This window comes from Brassica oleracea, chromosome C5, assembly GCF_000695525.1.
Source record: "Brassica oleracea var. oleracea cultivar TO1000 chromosome C5, BOL, whole genome shotgun sequence".
Lineage (NCBI taxonomy): Eukaryota > Viridiplantae > Streptophyta > Magnoliopsida > Brassicales > Brassicaceae > Brassica > Brassica oleracea.
Window position 1 is genome coordinate 34,248,007 of NC_027752.1, and position 17,073 is coordinate 34,265,079.

General features: G+C 37.2%; 2 protein-coding genes and 1 pseudogene across 2 annotated transcripts in view; all 3 read right to left on the minus strand.

The window, feature by feature from the left end:
* Window positions 1-3,701: 3,701 nt before the first annotated feature.
* Window positions 3,702-5,525, minus strand: LOC106292670 (cytochrome P450 705A5-like). Its single transcript, XM_013728308.1, has 2 exons — window positions 4,552-5,525; window positions 3,702-4,469 (listed from the first exon to the last, which is right to left on the minus strand). The coding sequence occupies exons 1-2, from the start codon at window positions 5,467-5,469 to the stop codon at window positions 3,846-3,848; spliced, it is 1,542 nt and encodes a 513-aa protein (XP_013583762.1). The 5' UTR covers window positions 5,470-5,525; the 3' UTR covers window positions 3,702-3,845.
* A 2,166-nt stretch (window positions 5,526-7,691) lies between these two features.
* Window positions 7,692-9,919, minus strand: LOC106293219 (annotated as a pseudogene).
* Window positions 9,920-13,158: 3,239 nt separating this feature from the next.
* The window catches only part of LOC106343875 (cytochrome P450 705A5-like), a 4,641-nt gene continuing 726 nt past the window's right edge, over window positions 13,159-17,073 (minus strand). Inside the window, exons 2-4 of the mRNA XM_013783217.1 lie at window positions 16,589-17,015; window positions 13,639-16,055; window positions 13,159-13,533 (exon numbers count right to left, since the gene is read on the minus strand). Of these exons, the coding sequence (XP_013638671.1) occupies window positions 15,435-16,055; window positions 16,589-17,015 (1,048 nt within the window). The 3' untranslated portion in view covers window positions 13,159-13,533; window positions 13,639-15,434. The remainder of the gene's footprint in view (window positions 13,534-13,638; window positions 16,056-16,588; window positions 17,016-17,073) is intronic.

A 17,073-nucleotide genomic window follows, 5' to 3' on the forward strand; every position in this document is an offset into this window, starting at 1 on the left:
TTTTTTGTATTTTAAATATGTTTTCTATTTCAATTTTAATTTTATATTTTCGAATTTCTATTTAAAAAAATAAATTTATAATTTTTTTTTTTAATTTTGGAAATATTCCGAGGAAGTTTATCCCTCGGAATATTCCGACGACATCTTCCTCGGAATATTCCGAGGAATTTCCGACGAACTTGTGGTCCTCGGAAATTCCGAGGAAATAGGGTTTCCTCGGAATTCCGTCGGAAATTTCCGAGAGATTTCCGAGAAAAGATGAATTTCCGAGGAGTTATTTCCGAGGACTTTTTTCGTCGGTATGTCGTCGGAATAGCGTTATTCCGACGACATACCGACGATTTTTTCCCTCAGTATGCCGCTGTTTCTTTTAGTGGTAGGTTGAATATCCAGTGCGGAGCATGGAATACATCATCCGGTTAATGCTCTTGCTAATGCCATTGTGCGACTTGTTGAACCTTCAAAAAAAAACATAGATTATGCGTTATAAAATAAAATGAAAAAATATTGTAGATGATAAAGGTGAATGACTATCTCTATATCCTTTGTACAAAGGTTGTTTTCATGCTTCTAACATATCAAAAAATTTCCTAGCTTCTGCATTGAGTTCTTCCCCTCTATAATGATCATTTACCATCTGTTCAGTTCCTACACTATAATCTACATCCTTTCTTGGTTCTTTTAACCTATACACAGCCTGAGGTTAGCTAGTACTACCATATTCATAACCACTTTCTCCATGAAGATACCAAACCTTGTAATTCTGTGTAAACCCTTTTGTGGATGGATAAATCTCATATGTATCCAAATACCAACTTACCTACAAAAGAATATGCAAAAAGAATTAGTGAACTCATGACATTAGTTCAACGGCAACCGGAAGCAAATAGGGATGGGTAAATGATGAAACGCTAATATAAATAATGAAGGTAACTGATGCAGTGATCAAAAACAGGGTAGCTGCTAGTTGGGCGGTAGGCGAACCCTCCAACGTCTATTCATATACATCATAGTTAATTTTCGGACCCATCCCTAGATTATCCCATGTGAAACACCTGAGTGGTCCATGATGTTTGGATTCGATCCCTATTTGCTTCCAGTTGTCGTTGAACTAATGTCATGAATTCGCTAATGCTTTTTGCGTATTCTTCCGTAGGTAAGTTGGTGTTTGGATCTATATGAGGTTTATCCATCTACGAACGAAAATAATTTGGAGAAGACATGATTTTATTCGATTTTGTAGTAAATGAAGAGAATGAAGAGTGAATGAGGGGAATGATAGGAGCTCGTATTTATAAAAGAAAGTTGCCGACACTTCTGACGGATTTCCGACGGAAACATTAAATATCATCGGAAATTTGAAAAATTCAAACGACTATAAAACGGTGTTTAAACTCGTCGTAATTTCGTGAGAATTTCTGATATCTTTCCTCGGAAATTCTTTTAATTCAAAATATCACCAACAGTCAAAAGTTTCGTCGGAAATTTCCGACGAATCTCCGACTATGCCCATCACAAATTTGAACCAATTAAATTGGTCACATAACGGTTATATATTTTCACCTTTATTCCGTCGATATTTCGTTGGAATATTCCAACGATTCCTTTTTCGTAGGAAATATTCCGACGAAATACTGACGACTGTTAAATTAGGCCATTCTTCGGATTATATAATTTTATATATATATATATATAACTAGTTTTATACTTTAATTTTAATATAAAAAGAAAGCATATGATTATTATTCTGAAATATATAAAATTAAAGTATTACTTTTCAATTTTTTAAAATTATACTCTAAAAAATAGAAAACTTAATAAATTATTTTAAATTTACTTCACAATCAAATATTATTTCTGAGCATCAATCATGTATTTTGTCCTTTGCTAAAACTTTGGGATTTGACTGGATGAATTAAAGTTGCCACGATGCGTGTAGAACGACCGTTAATCACCGAAACGGTTGGGATATCAAAAGGTCTCCAAATCTACTTATTATTCAACGATGGATGAATGAAGAATGGCGATATTAATTTAATAGTTTGGATCGAATCCAAACATCATGGACCCTAAAAATTAATTATGATGTGTATGATTAGACTGTTGGAGGGTTCGCCTACCGCCCAATTAGCAGCTACCCTGTTTTGGATCACTGCATCAGTATGACCACTCAGGTGTTTCACATGGGATAGTCTAGGGATGGATCCTAAAAATTAATTATGATGTGTATGATTAGACGTTGGAGGGTTCGCCTACCGCCCAACTAGCAGCTATCCTGTTTTGGATGACTGCATCAGTCACCTTCATTTTTTTTTTTTTTTTTGACAGCAAAGCAATTATCGATTCATATTGACTCTATAAACCAAATCGGTAACTCCGCATCCATATGAATGCTTCTGGTTCCGAAACCATCTTCACCAATTGATAACAATCGGTTGCAAACGTTACCTGAAACTGTCTTAAATTCTTCATACATTCCATTGCCCAAATCAATGCCTCTACCTCCGAATGTAGGGGTGAAAGACATACTCTTACATTCCTTGCTCCTAACAGACCATCAAACCCCGGTAAATTACTATACCAGCCTTGCCCTGAAAATGAGTCCTTATCTTTCCATGAACCATCTACGAAGCACCATCGACCTGGGGTTGCTAGGGGAGGACTGATCTGTACCGAAAGCCCCTCGTTGGGTCATTTCCCACCTGTGATTCTGCCCAAAATGATGATTCTAGTTCTGATAATTGAAGAGTGTCCCTCAGATCAATATCCATATTACTAAAAACTTTGTTATTTCGTGCTTTCCAAATATATCATAAAATCTATGCAAACTGATGATCATCCATCTTTGGCTGAACTCTCCAAAAAGAGGATCCATGTCACTTTCATTATTTATATTAGCGTTTCATCTTTTATCTGGTTCTTTTTAAAAAAAAAAACTTACAATTGATTTATCTAGTTATTTTCGATAAAAATTTGATTTATCTAGTTGCATTAAATTCTTGATTGCATGCTTATAGTGTGCCTAATATGTTTTATTTTTTGAAAGCATAGTGTGCCTAATAGGTTTCACACAAAACAAAATCTTTCTACCCCTACGCACATAAGATATCCTTTATACTATATGTTTTAATCAAGTTAAAGTCTCGCAATTTCATTGTCAAGTCCATGTTATATCCTATAAGGCATCTGATCCCATATTCATTGTTTAATTATTTGGGTTAAAATTCGATGGTATAAACAAAAGAGAAAAAAAGATGAAAAACATAAAAAGAGAGGAAAAATTAAGAGTGACTCAATTTATAAAGATAACGAATGTTACTTTACTCTTAAATTGTATTCACTATATATGTGATGTGAATAGGTGTTTGAGAATGAAAGAGTTTGTGTTTGTAAGAGACCTTAAATAAACTTTTATTGAAGTATATTCTAATAGAGTTTTTGTTGGGAGGGGTCTATTCTCCTACGAAGAATTAGGTTAATGTGGTTTAGATTTAGAGATACACAGATTTTAGGATTCAGAACTTTCAATTCATTAAAAAGAGACATCTAATAGAGTATTTTTTAAATAAAAAAATGATCTTTGACTACTTAGTTTCTTGCCAAACTAGAGAATGAAGATAAGGTGTATCTAGATTAGTAGAGTGATTTCTTCAGACCCTTTGGTATGGAACCAAAACAGTGTGAGATCAAGAACCCTTAATATTTATTTTTGTGAGAATTATGTGTTTTGGATGTTTCCATCCATTTTCATATAGAACATGAACATGAACAAAAAACAACAAGCTCACTTTATTACAATTAAGGATCTGCTAGACCCTAATTATATATGGGATTCAGTTTCATTTCTAAGGCAAGGGTACATATCGAGTAACGGGAGTGAACTTAAGAGGATGAGCCATGGTTAGGATGACCCCTTCCATTACCTCTTCCATATTGACTTTATCTCCATCAATTCTCCATTCAAAGCCATGCACTATCACTCCTATTGCGGTTCCCACTACGATATAACCTAGAGCTGAGCCAGGGCATCCTCTCCTTCCGCTACCAAAAGGAAGGTACTTTAGTACTTTCTCTTTTCTCTCATCTTCTTGGCCTGATTTTGAAGAAGCTAGAAACCTCTCTGGCATAAATTTAAGAGGATCAACCCAAAGATCAGGATCTCTCATTATATCATAAACATTAACTACAAGTCTTGTCTTCTCCGGAATGTAGAACCCTCCGATCTCACACTCTTTTTGAAATTCTCTTGGCAAGAGAGGCCCAGGCGGGTGCAACCTTAGTGTTTCCTTGACCACGGCTTGCAAATAAGGGAGGTTTGGTATATCTGTTTCTTGAATCAACCTTGTTTTCCCTACAATGGAATCGAGTTCTTTTCTCAGTTTTTCAAGGACGTTGGGGTTGTTGATGATCTCAGCCATTGCCCACAGTATTGTTGTTGAAGAGGTGTCAATGGCTCCAAACAAAAGCTCCTGCATGCCATTCAAAACATATTTCTTATTCAGAAAACTCGCAACATGTATTAATATGATTCTCAAAGAAAGGAAGGTGTACCACAAAAAACGCCTTGATGTGGTTCATAGTGATCTTGTACTCAGCTTTTTTGTCTTCATAAGCTGCCAACAACACATCCATCATATCTTTTCCTTGATCCTTGTCTGGTTCCTCTTTGTGTCCCACTAGAACCCTTTCTAGCATCTCATCACATCTGTTTGAAACCCTCATTATTTCATTCTTGAATAGTGAGATTCCGATCTTCTCCAGCTGTCTACGGAACAAGACTGCCAAGAACATTCTCTTTATCAAGCCGCTCCACTCGGTAACCAACCCCTTAAGTCTTTCCCCTTCACCATCCTCCTCTGAAAATCTCCGTCCCATGCTCATCATACACATGATGTTGTTAACAAGATTCATTGCTTCCTTACCCACGTCAACACTCTCCTTCTTCCTCGCCTTATCAAGCAACTTCCCGTAAAAACGGTTTATCTCATCCGCACGGATGCCTCGTGACTGCTCCTGTGCCTGTGGTCCGAGAAGCTTTGTGACCATCAGCTTCTTCATGAACTTCCAGTAATCCCCACAAGGAGCGTTGAGCACGCCAGATGATCCAAATAAGAGGGACTCATCGACGGCAGGAACACCGCGAGAGGAGACGTTCACGTCGTGAGCTCTGAAGATCTCATAGGCCACAGAGGCTGAAGAGACGAGGATGATGGATGTATTAAAGATTCGGAGGTGGAGGAAAGGTCCATAGTTGGAAGAGATTTTCTGTAAAGACTTGTGAACTAGAGTAAAGAGAAGAAGGTGAAGATGACCAATGACTGGAAGAGAGGGAGGACTCGGAGGCAGATCACAACCAACTCGTGGCTCCTTTGATTTCTTAAAGAAAAGAGAATAACAAAGGAGTGAAAAGAAGCAGAGGAGGATGAAGATAAAACAGTCTCTAAAGTCACCGCTGATCATCGCTGTCATTGTTGCTCAAATCGAATGAGGCATGTCTTTTTTAAAGAGTATGAAGAGATAAACCAATCTCGTGATCAGCTTATTAAAACAATCTCGTGATCTGCTAATTAATACAATAATCTCGTGATCAGAGTATTATTTTTATCTGACATATGAGGAGTTATTAACTTCGACAATAACGAGTCTAGAAAACAGTGCCGGTCCGAAAAGGTCCAATACGAAATAAAAAATTTAAATATTTCATAAAACTGAAATTCTCGAAAATTTCAGAACTTAACCTAAAACATTATTATTTGACCAAAAAAAAAAAAAAAACCTAAAACATTATTATTGGCTGTTATTGCTTTTACTACTTTTCTTATACTATTGGGTCATAACCGGGCCTGCTCAAATACCTTCCTTCAACAATAGTTTTTTCATAGATATTTCTTGATAAAAAGATGGAGATATGCTTCTTTTCATTTAAAATCTTTTGAATTTTTTTCCTTCTAAATACTCGTTAAGACATGTCTTCTTATAACTAAATTTTTATAAAAATAAACTTTTAGTTATCTAACTTAAATATATCAAAATACAGAAAAATGATTACTGACTACACAAAGTATTGACCATCACATTGTTAACCATGAAAACTAGACTAATGTATATCTAGTTACCCGAAGTATATGTTATTCATGGCAACATCTCTCAACTTAATGATGTTATATAGTTAACATCACAAGTTTAATTTCATTCATCGATAAAGTGATGTGGATGTTAAAGACCGTTTAAATCTCTCGTTTTATCAATTAAGATATGATGTATTTGACAGTAATTTAATTAAAATTAGATTTTGACCCTCATTTTAAAAGTTAAAAATAATTTTGTCAATTAAGATATGATGTACGTGATAGTAATTTAACTAAAATTAGATTTTGACCCGTGTTTTAAAGTGTAAGAATCTTTTTTGACAAAATCTAGTTTACAAAATCAATATGTTTTATAAAATTTTGGTAAGTAGTGTTTTAACATTTTTATTTTAGTGTATTTGAAAACTATATAATTATATTATTTATTTATATTAAATATGAAAGTTATATAAGATATTATTTAATTTTGTTTTTTAATTATTTTAATATGTTTTGCTACTCACTTTTAATAGAATTTATGTAACTCATTTGATTATTGCATGATATATACTTATTTGATCAATTTTTTATTATAAGACTTATTAATGTCAATTTACTGATGCTAATATTTTATTTGTTTAATATAAATTAATTAAATTAATGAATTATATTATTTATATTTTTATAAACAAAAATTGCATTTATTTAAACTTAGTAAAACTTTCATATTGGATTCTTATTCTTAGATTATTTTAATTCTTAAAAGTATATAATTAATAATTGTATATGCTAGATTATGTTTGTTTAAGTTGACATCAAATAAGTTTTAAACAAAGAAAATGTGAAAGTCAATAAATTGACGTCAAATAAGTTTTATAATTCAAATTTATCAAATAAGTATATATCACACAATTAATCAAACAAATTACTGAAATTTATTAAAAGTTCATAAGAAAACAGATTAAAATAATTTACAAAAAAATTGCATAATATCTTATATAACTTTCATATTTAATATAAATAAAAATAATTTAATTATGTGTTTTCAAATACACTAAAATATAAAACACTATGTATCAAAAAATGTTAAAACATATTGATTTTGTAAATTAGATTTTGTCAAAAATATTATTACGCTTTTAAAACGTTGGTTAAAATCTAATTTTAGTAAAATTACGGTCAGATCGGTCATATTTTAATTGATGAAACAAGTTATTTAAACGGTCTCTGACATGAACATCGGTTTTTGGATGAATAAAACTAAACTCTTGATGTTAACCACATAACATCATTAACCTGATGAATGTTATCATGCATAACATATACTTCGTGTAGCTATGTATACATTAATTTAGTTACCATGGCCAATACTTTATGCAGATAACAATCATTTTTCCAAATATTTTATAATACATATTATTAATGAAATACTCCCTAATTTGGCTTTCTTGCAATGATGCAAGACGTTCTTTATCTTCCTCATTCAAAACCAATTTACTACACAGACTAAGCAAGCAATCTATAAGAAAAGGAAACCCTTAAAAAGTTGGATAAAAGAGGGCAAAAGTGAAGACAATTTCCCTTTTGTATTTCGAATATAAATGCTAAACTGTACAACTGATTTTCATTTCTATACTAAGACAAACCCGTAATCCCCAAAATAAATCAACTAACCGAGCAACTGAGGTGCAACACAAGCTTTCCTAATAACCTTAAGAATTATGTCTGAGAGTTCAGTGACATCTCCAAGTCAGGAACTTGGAATCTGCAGGTGCGAGCAACAGGAATACACTTAAGTGGTCGGCCATGGTCAAGACCAGTGCTCTAGGAGCTTCTTCCATGTCAACTTCATCTGCTTTAATCTTCCAGTCAAAACACTGCACCATCACTCCTATTGCAGTTCCAACAATGATATAAGCTAGATTTGATCCAGGACAGCCTCTCCTTCCACTACCAAAAGGAATGTACTTAAGTGCATGATCTCTTTCATCTTGTTGTCCTGAACATGGGAAACCTAAAAACCTCTCTGGCTTAAACTCATTAGGATCTTCCCAAGTATCAGGATCTCTCATCACAGCATAAACATTCACAACAAGTGGTGTGTTCTCTGGTATATAAAATCCTCTAATCTTACACCCTTCGCGGGAACTCCTTGCAAAGAGAGCTCCTGGAGGGTGCAGTCTCAGTCCTTCCTTAACAGTCGCCTGCAAGTAAGGGAGGTTTTGCAGATCCGATTCTTGAACCAACCTTGTTTTCCCAACAACGGAACCAATCTCTTCTCTCAGTCTCTCAAGAACGTTAGGGTTGTTAATGATCTCTGCCATTGTCCATTGTGTTGCATGTCTTGAAGTGTCACTACCTGCAATTACAAGATCCTGCACTTGCAAAAAAGGTTTTCAGACAAGATAAACTAATGATGTTCTTTTGTATTCTAGACATTTACCACAAACAAGGACTTTATGTGGTTCCTAGTGATCCTATACTCTGCGGTTTCGTCTCTACAAGTTTCCAGCAACACGTCCATCAAGTCCATATCATGATAATTATCTTTTTTCCTTTCGTGCTCCTCAAGAATCCTCTCTAGCACCTCATTGAATCTATGAGAAACACTCATTATCTCCTTTCTAAACAGTGTTATTCCGAGCTTCTTGAGAGGCCTTTGGAACATGTTTGCCACAAAGATCATCATGGTCAAGGCTGTAGACTCTGCCACCAAGTCTCTGACTCTCTCCGCCTCACCATTCTCCTCATTACAACTCCTTCCCATGATCATCTTGCAGATGATGTTGTTTGCGAACTTCATTTCTTCCTTACCAATCTCAACGCTCTCATTCTTCACTGCCTTATCAAGCAGGCTCGCGTGAAACCCTTCTCGCTCATAGCCTCGGATACCTCGTGACCGCTCGAGTGCTTGCGGTCCAAGTAGCTTCGTAACCATTTGCTTCTTCATGAACTTCCAGTAACCTCCATAAGGAGCAGTGAAAAATCCAAAGGATCCGACCAAGAGGGACTCATCGATAGGAGGGGTTCCACGGAGCGAGAAGTTCACTTCGTGCTCCCTGAAGATCTCGTAAGCCACTGAGGCCGAGGAAACAAAGATCACCGGGACACTGAAGATGTTAAGATGGAAGAGAGGCCCATACCTGGAGGACAGTTTCTGTAAGGACTTATGAGTAGAACCAGAGAGGAGAAGGTGAAGATGCCCAATGATGGGCAGAGTAGGAGGGCTTGGAGGCAACTCAAAACCATCTTTTGGTTTCTTGAAGAAGAGGGAGTAACATAAGAGTGAAAATAAAGCATATGATGATTAAGATCAAATATTCTTGAAAGTTATCTACCATTGTTGCTCAAAGTGAAGAGGCAGATGAGACAGAGCATCCTCTTATCTAATACTCAATGATGCTCTGTTGTGTACTAAGAAACGTAAAAACTGGAGCTCATGTGTTTTTATATAAATATATATGAAGTCCCTTGAGACACAAGTGATCATAAGAACCATTCAATAACTGTATAAAAAAACCTTCAACCTCCACGGTGACAACTGGGGTTCCACGTGTATGTTATGAGCATGGAACCAAAGTATTTCAATCAATAAGCATTTAATTTTGTTTTTGTCTTCTAGAAATGTAATGTGTATGTGAAATACACCGATCATGTATCAATGAACCGGGACACTTATCATTGGAACAGCCTCTTGTCATTGTGTTATTCAACCTTTGGACAATAAAGTAAACAAAACTATATTAGACCAAAGTAAACCGGGACACTTAACAGAGCTTCCTTATTTATATTACTGTAAGCAAAGACAGAAGAGTTTAGAGAAGGAGAAACAAGTTTAAAGTGAAGCTTTTCATTTTATGGATTTTTTGCTTAAGTTTGTTTACAATCATAGAGATGTATTTATACTAAACTCAGAAACCCTTGGCTCCATCCTTGCTGTCAATTAGGGCAGCTCATCTTCATTGGATTCCAGCAGATCAAATCGATTCCTTAACGCCATTGGCTGTTCCGTACCGTACACTGCAGGACCACATTGCTTGTCCTTTTGTTTGTGTTTGGTTTCTGAAGTCAATATAGCCGTTGTCTCTTTGTTGTACTGAATGGGCTTCGGTCTTGCTGCTTGCAAGCCCATTTCGTTGTTGGTGAAGCTAGTCATAGCCTTTAACACCTTGTCACTTTCCAAGTCCACTTCTCTCTGTTCTGTTTCTGAAGCAGACTTGATTTCTGAAGTTGTTTTTATCTTTGGCTTCCAAACCTTTGTTTCCTTGTCTCTTCTGTCTACATGTCCCCTCAAACTTGGGGTGGGAGTTCCGACTACACCAAATTTGAACCTGAGTTCTTGAAAGCTTTGAGTTGGCAAGGATTTTGTAAAAATATCAGCTAATTGTTGCACTCCCTTAATGTGATGAACAATCAGTGAACCTGAAGCTACCTTTTCTCGTACAAAGTGAAAATCAACCTCAAAGTGTTTTGAACGTTTATGCATAGCTGGAGTTGCTGACAGGTAAACTGCTGAGAGATTATCACAGAACAATTTCGGAGGAGCAGGGAGAGGAATTCCAATCTCGTACATTAAGTTTATGAGCCAAACCAGTTCAGCTGCGGTATCAGAAAGAGTTCCATACTCAGCTTCTGTAGAGCTTCGAGAAACTGACTGTTGTTTTTGTGCAGACCAGGAGATGATGTTAGACCCCAAGAATGTACAAAATCCGCCAGTGGATCTTCTTGTGTCCGGGCAACCTCCCCAATCACTGTCACTGTAGGCTCTAACAGTTGAATCAGTATCAGAGTCGAAGGAGATTCCATAGTTTGTTGTTCCTCGAAGATACCTTAGAACTCTGTTTAACATCAAGAAATCAGTCTCAGTAGGAGCATGCATTCTTTGACAAATGTAGTTAACAGAAATTGAAGATCAGGCCTTGTCGAGGTGAGATATTGAAGCTTGCCTGCTAAGCTTCTGAAGTAGGATGGCTGAAGAAACAGAGGAGATTCATCTGGAACCCGGTGCAGCTGAAGAGGAAGAGGAGTAGCCACTGGAATACATTCTGACATTCCAGATATGTGAGGCAAATCCTCAGCATATTTTTCTTGATTCAGAAACATTCCATTTTCTCTGAAATGCGCCTGTAGCCCGAGAAAGTAGTGAAAGCGCCCTAGATCTTTCATCTTGAACTCTCTGTTAAGTGCTTCCAGAAGTGTACCAATGAGAGCACTGTTGTTTCCATTCAATGCTATATCATCTACATAGAGTAGTAGTAGAATCACATCTCCATTTTTGCGATAGATGAATAAAGAAGGATCTCGATGACTACAGATGAATCCAAAACCAAGTAAAAAATCACTGAATCTGTTGAACCAAGCTCTGGGAGCTTGTTTGAGACCATAAATAGCTTTGTTAAGTTTGCACACATGAGCTGGTTTCTCAGGATTGATGAAACCTGGAGGTTGATGCATATAGACTGTTTCAGTCAAGTCTCCATATAGAAAAGCATGCGTGACGTCAAGCTGTCTTATGTCCCAGTTGTTGATTGTAGCCAGATGGAGTATAGCTCTGATGGTGGGTGATTTAACCACAGGACTGTAAGTGTCCAAGTAGTCAATGCCTTCCTCTTGATCATATCCTTTCACCACCAGCCTGGAGCGTAGACATTTAACCGTTCCATCAACATTTAATTTGACTCGAAATATCCATCTACATCCCAAAATGTGCATATCAGGTTGGTATGGCACAAGCGTGAATGTATCAGTTTCATCAAAAAGACACCATCTCTTCAGTCATAGCTCCATTCTAACCCGGATGTTTTAAAGCCTCTTTCACGGTTCTTGGTTCAGAAGGAGTTGAAGTAACTGTAAACATAACATATCTTGGGTTGGGTTTGACCGTTCCAACCTTAGATCTTGTGATCATAGGATGTACTGACTGGTTGGCTGAAGAGACCGATAACTGAGGAGCTGGCGAAGCTATAGGTTCAGTAGTTGCCTCTCTAGATAGATTGGTAGCCACTTCTGTCTGATTCTGAACGTTTTCTAGATTGGTTCCATTCCTTTCTGATGTTGAGATAGCTTGAGAGCCTGAACTTGGCAATGGTGTAGTATTAGTGCTCTGGCTTCTTTGTAGAACATCTGACGATAATGTTCCAAACTGAACAAAAGATTGTGGTCTGGTCCTTTCTGACAACATTGGCTGTTCTGTTTCTGTAGGCTGACTCGTTTCTGAAGTTTGAGGGCCGCTCTGATTAATAAAAGGTGATAAGGAAGGCGATGATGAGGTGTAAAGAGGAATGGACTGTAGAGGAGCAACATTGATAGCTGGAGACACCACGTATTCTGAGGGCAATGTTCCAAATTGAACAAAGGTAGTATCATTTGAAGCTGGTGAGGTCTTATATGTCTCAGAGGCTTTTTGAGGTCTCAGAAAGCTTTGTTGCCAAGCCGAGAGTAGAGCAGTTGTTTGTTGTTGATGAAGATGAGAGTATGCGGTGGCAAAAGGGAGAATCTGCTCATCAAACAATACATGTCTGTTGATATAAACATTTTCTGTTGGCGGATGGAGGCAGCGATAACCTTTATATTTTTCATTGTATCCTAGGAACACACACTGAAGTGATTTAGGATCTAGTTTGTTTGCTGTATATGGTCTTAATGAAGGGTAACGGGCACTGCCGAATATCTTGAGTGAAGAATACTCTGGTTTCTTGTTGAATAAGGTCTCATAAGGGCTTTTGTTGTCGACCAAAGCTGATGAAGGCAGAAGGTTATCGAGAAAGCTAGATGTGAAGAAAGCCTCAACCCAATATCTTTGAGGAACCTTTCCATCAAATAACATAGATAATCCAAGCTCAGTTATGTGCCTATGCTTCCTTTCTGCTATCCCATTCTGTTGAGGAGTATGTGGGTAGGAGATCATTTGCTTTATGCCGTGGTTTTAGAGATGAGTGACGAAGTTATTGCTTGTGAACTCACCTCCTCCATCACATTGAAACATTAAGATCTTCTGATTTTGTTGTTTCTCAACCATTGTCTGCCACATGATGAATATTTGTAGAAAATCTTACTTCTTTCTTAGAGGATAGAACCAGCTGAATCTAGAAAAATTGTCCACAAATATTGCATAGAATTTGAATCCTTGAACAGAACAAACAGGTGAGGGTCCCCAAAGATCATAGTGTACCCTCTCAAGAGGTCTTTTAGACACATAAACAAAATTAGAGAAAGGAAGTTTAGCACTTTTGCCAAGTTGACATGAGTCACAGATTTTGGACATGCTTTTATTTATTCTAATAGCTTGACTTCTAGATAGTTGTTGAAGAATCTCTGCACTAGGATGACCCAATCTTCTATGCCAGACTTCTGCACTGGTTGCGACTTGTCTTGATGAGTAGAAAGCTGAAAAGGTTGAGTTTTCCAGGATGTAGAGATCTTTATGCCTGCTTCTCTGAGTCAAGATTTGCTTGGTGAGCTTGTCCTTAACATACACACCATCACAGTCAAAATTGAACTCACACGGATAATCTACTGTCATCTTTTACACAGATAGTAAGGATTTAACAATGTTTGGAAGACAAGATACCTGAAGAGCCAGAAGCTGAAGGCAATGGAACTGACCCAATGTGAGTTATAGGAAGAAAGTTACCATCTGCCACCATTACTGAATCATTGCCATGATAAGGCTGAGCAGTCTGAAGATACTGTTGAGAGTTTGTGACGTGTGCTGAAGCTGCTGTATCAGGATACCATTTTGTTCCATTGTAGGACTGTGCAGCTTGTGGAGGATCATTAGAGACCTGAAGAGTAGCCATTGCTGAGGGGAGATCATCACTCTGATAAGAGATATCAAAGCGTCTATAGCATTTCAAGGCGTTATGGCCATAGCGACCACGGATCTGACAGGAAGGTCTGGCTGAAGTGTCTCCTTGAGAGTTATTTGGAGAGGAGCTTTGTTGATAGAACCCCCGACCTCTGGTGGAGTATCCTCTGCCTCTGGAGTAACCATAACGTCCGTTGTTGCCCCCTCTTCCTCTGTATTGGGTGAAGTGAGGGATTGGCTGAGTGTAGTTGGCGTTTGAAGAGTGTAGAGGCTCTGAGTTAGATACATGAAACGCAAGATGTGGAGACACTGAAGTTTGAGACACTTCATAAGACTTGAGACGATCTTCAAAACCGGTGAGGCGAGGGACTATGTCTTCAAACGCTGGAGCTAAGGGAGAATCCATATCTCCTTCTATGCTGGTTTTGATAGGCTCATACTCACACCCTAGACCTTGTAAAGCCGCAAAGATCTTTATTTTCTCGGTGACTGGACTTCCAACTGAGCTGAGCTGGTCACATAAACCTTTAATGTCTTTCAAGTAGTCACTCATGGTTTTTTCTGATTTGGAGACAGTTTGTAGTCGACGTTGTAGTTCAAACAAGCATGAGGAGGAGACTCGTTTGAAGTGATTTCCAAGTGATAACCAAACCTCTTGAGCTGTGTTAGCTCTAAGAACTACACTGAGAATGTCTTCAGAGAGAGATCCAACTAACCAAGATTGTACGATTTGGTCAGATCTGACCCACAATTGATGGTCAGGGTTTGGGACGTCCCGGTGGCCACCTGCGATGTTAGGCACATGGATGACTGCTATAGACTCTGGACTGGTTCCATTGACAAACCCGGGAAGACCAACACCAGACAAGAAAGACTCAAACTGTCGCTTCCAATGAATGTAGTTGCGTTCTGTGAGTTTGATTGTAATACAGTTTGAGATGTTGAGCTTTGGTTGAGAGTATATATCTAGAGTGTTGTCCATGGCTCAGGATGTGCTCACTGAGCTCTGATACCATGTAAGCAAAGACATAAGAGTTTAGAGAAGGAGAAACAAGTTTAAAGTGAAGCTTTTCATTTTATGGATTTTTTGCTTAAGTTTGTTTACAATCATAGAGATGTATTTATACTAAACTTCAGAAACCCTTTACTCCATCCTTGCTGTCAATTAGGGCAGCTCATCTTCATTAGATTCCAGCAGATCAAATCGATTCCTTAACGCCATTGGCTGTTCCGTACCGTACACTGCAGGACCACATTGCGGTCCTTTTGTTTGTGTTTGGTTTCTGAAGTCAATATAGCTGTTGTCTCTTTGTTGTACTGAATGGGCTTCGGTCTTGCTTCTTGCAAGCCCATTTCGTTGTTGGTGAAGCTACTCACAGCCTTTAACACCTTGTCACTTTCCAAGTCCACTTCTCTCTGTTCTGTTTCTGAAGCAGACTTGATTTCTGAAGTTGTTTTTAGCTTTGGCTTCCAAACCTTTGTTTCCTTGTCTCTTCTGTCTACAATTACTACTAGTCCTTAACAATCAAACAGACACTTTAACTATAGGTAATGAGAGATCAGTGATGAACTGGGAAGCTACAGATTCGAGGAACAGGAATGCATTTAAGGGGATGAGCCATTGTCAAGACCATTCCTGAAAGAGTCTCTTCCATGTTAACCTTAGCCCCTTTTATTCTCCAATCAAAGCACTGAATCATCATTCCAATTGCTGTTCCTAGAAAGATATAAGCTAGATTTGATCCAGGACATCCTCTCCAACCGCTCCCGAAAGAAAGGTACTTCAGTACTTGCTCTCTTATCTCGTCCCCTTGCTCTCCTAGGAACCTCTCTGGCTTAAACTCATCAGGATCATCCCAGTGATTAGGATCTCTCATTATAGCATAACCATTAATTACAAGTGTTGTCTTCTCAGCGACATAGAATCCTCCCATCTTACATCCTTCTTGGAGCCTCCTTCCAAAGAGAGGTACCGTTGGATACATCCTTAGCCCTTCTTTGACTACTGCTTGCAAGTAGGGAAGGTTTGGTAAGTCAGTTTCTTGAATCAATCTTGATTTCCCTACAACGGAATCCATCTCTTCTCTTAATCTCTCAATAACTTTAGGGTTGTTAATGATTCTGGCCATTGTCCACTGTATTGTTTGCTTTGATGTGTCAGTGCCTCCAAGGAAAAGCTCCTGTAAATTTTCAAACGTTTTTTAGTGAGAGGAATTAACTAATAAATTATATATATGGCAATTCTTCCAAATAGATCATTTTTAAGTTTTTTCACAAAAAAAAATTCTTGGAGAAAAAAATCATCAAAATAGGTTTCATTAAAGAGCCAAAAAAACATTTTACCCTTTGTTTTATATATATATAAATAATAATTAAAAAGTTTAAATAATATATGTTTTCAAATTCGAACCTTTTATACTTTTTTCAAATTCTTTTTTGAAATTCGAAAATGTTTTTTGAAACAATTTTTCAAAAATATTATTTTTAAAAATTTAAAATTTTAAATCTTACCCCAAAACTTCACCCCTTAAGTCTAAACCCTAAGATATAGATTAATTAACACGTAGTATAAATGTATATTTACCTATTTATTGAAACATTTTGGTCATTTTTATTCTTTGAAGCTATATTTGTGACAAAAACTTTTTTTTTTTATCTAAAAATATTTCTTTATATATGTATATATATATGATGTGAGGAAGATTTTAATTACCACAAACAAGGACTTGATGTGATCCCTAGTGATCTTATACTCCGCGTTTTCGTCTTCTTTAGCTTCTAACAACACATCCATCAAATCCTTACCTTGATGATGCTTCTCCAGTTTTGTTTCGTGTTCCACAAGAAAGCTCTCAAGCACCTCGTTGTACCTGCTGGAAATATCCATTATCTCCTTCTTAAAGAGTGGGATCCCTAGCTTCTCAAGTGGTTTGCGCAGCAAGGTAGCAAATAAAACCTTCTTCGTCAAGGCAATAGATTCAGTAATCAATCCCCTGACTCTCTCACCTTCGCCGTTCTCCTCCCAACACCTCCTCCCAATAATCATCTTGCATGTGCTGTTGTTAGTGAACTTCATGGCTTCTCTACGTATCTCAACGGTCTCTTTCTTCATCGCTTTTTCGAGCAGATCAAAGTAAAACCCACTACAAGTAAACATCAAGGATTCTGAGGGAAAAAATCGTCGGAATTTCGTCGGAA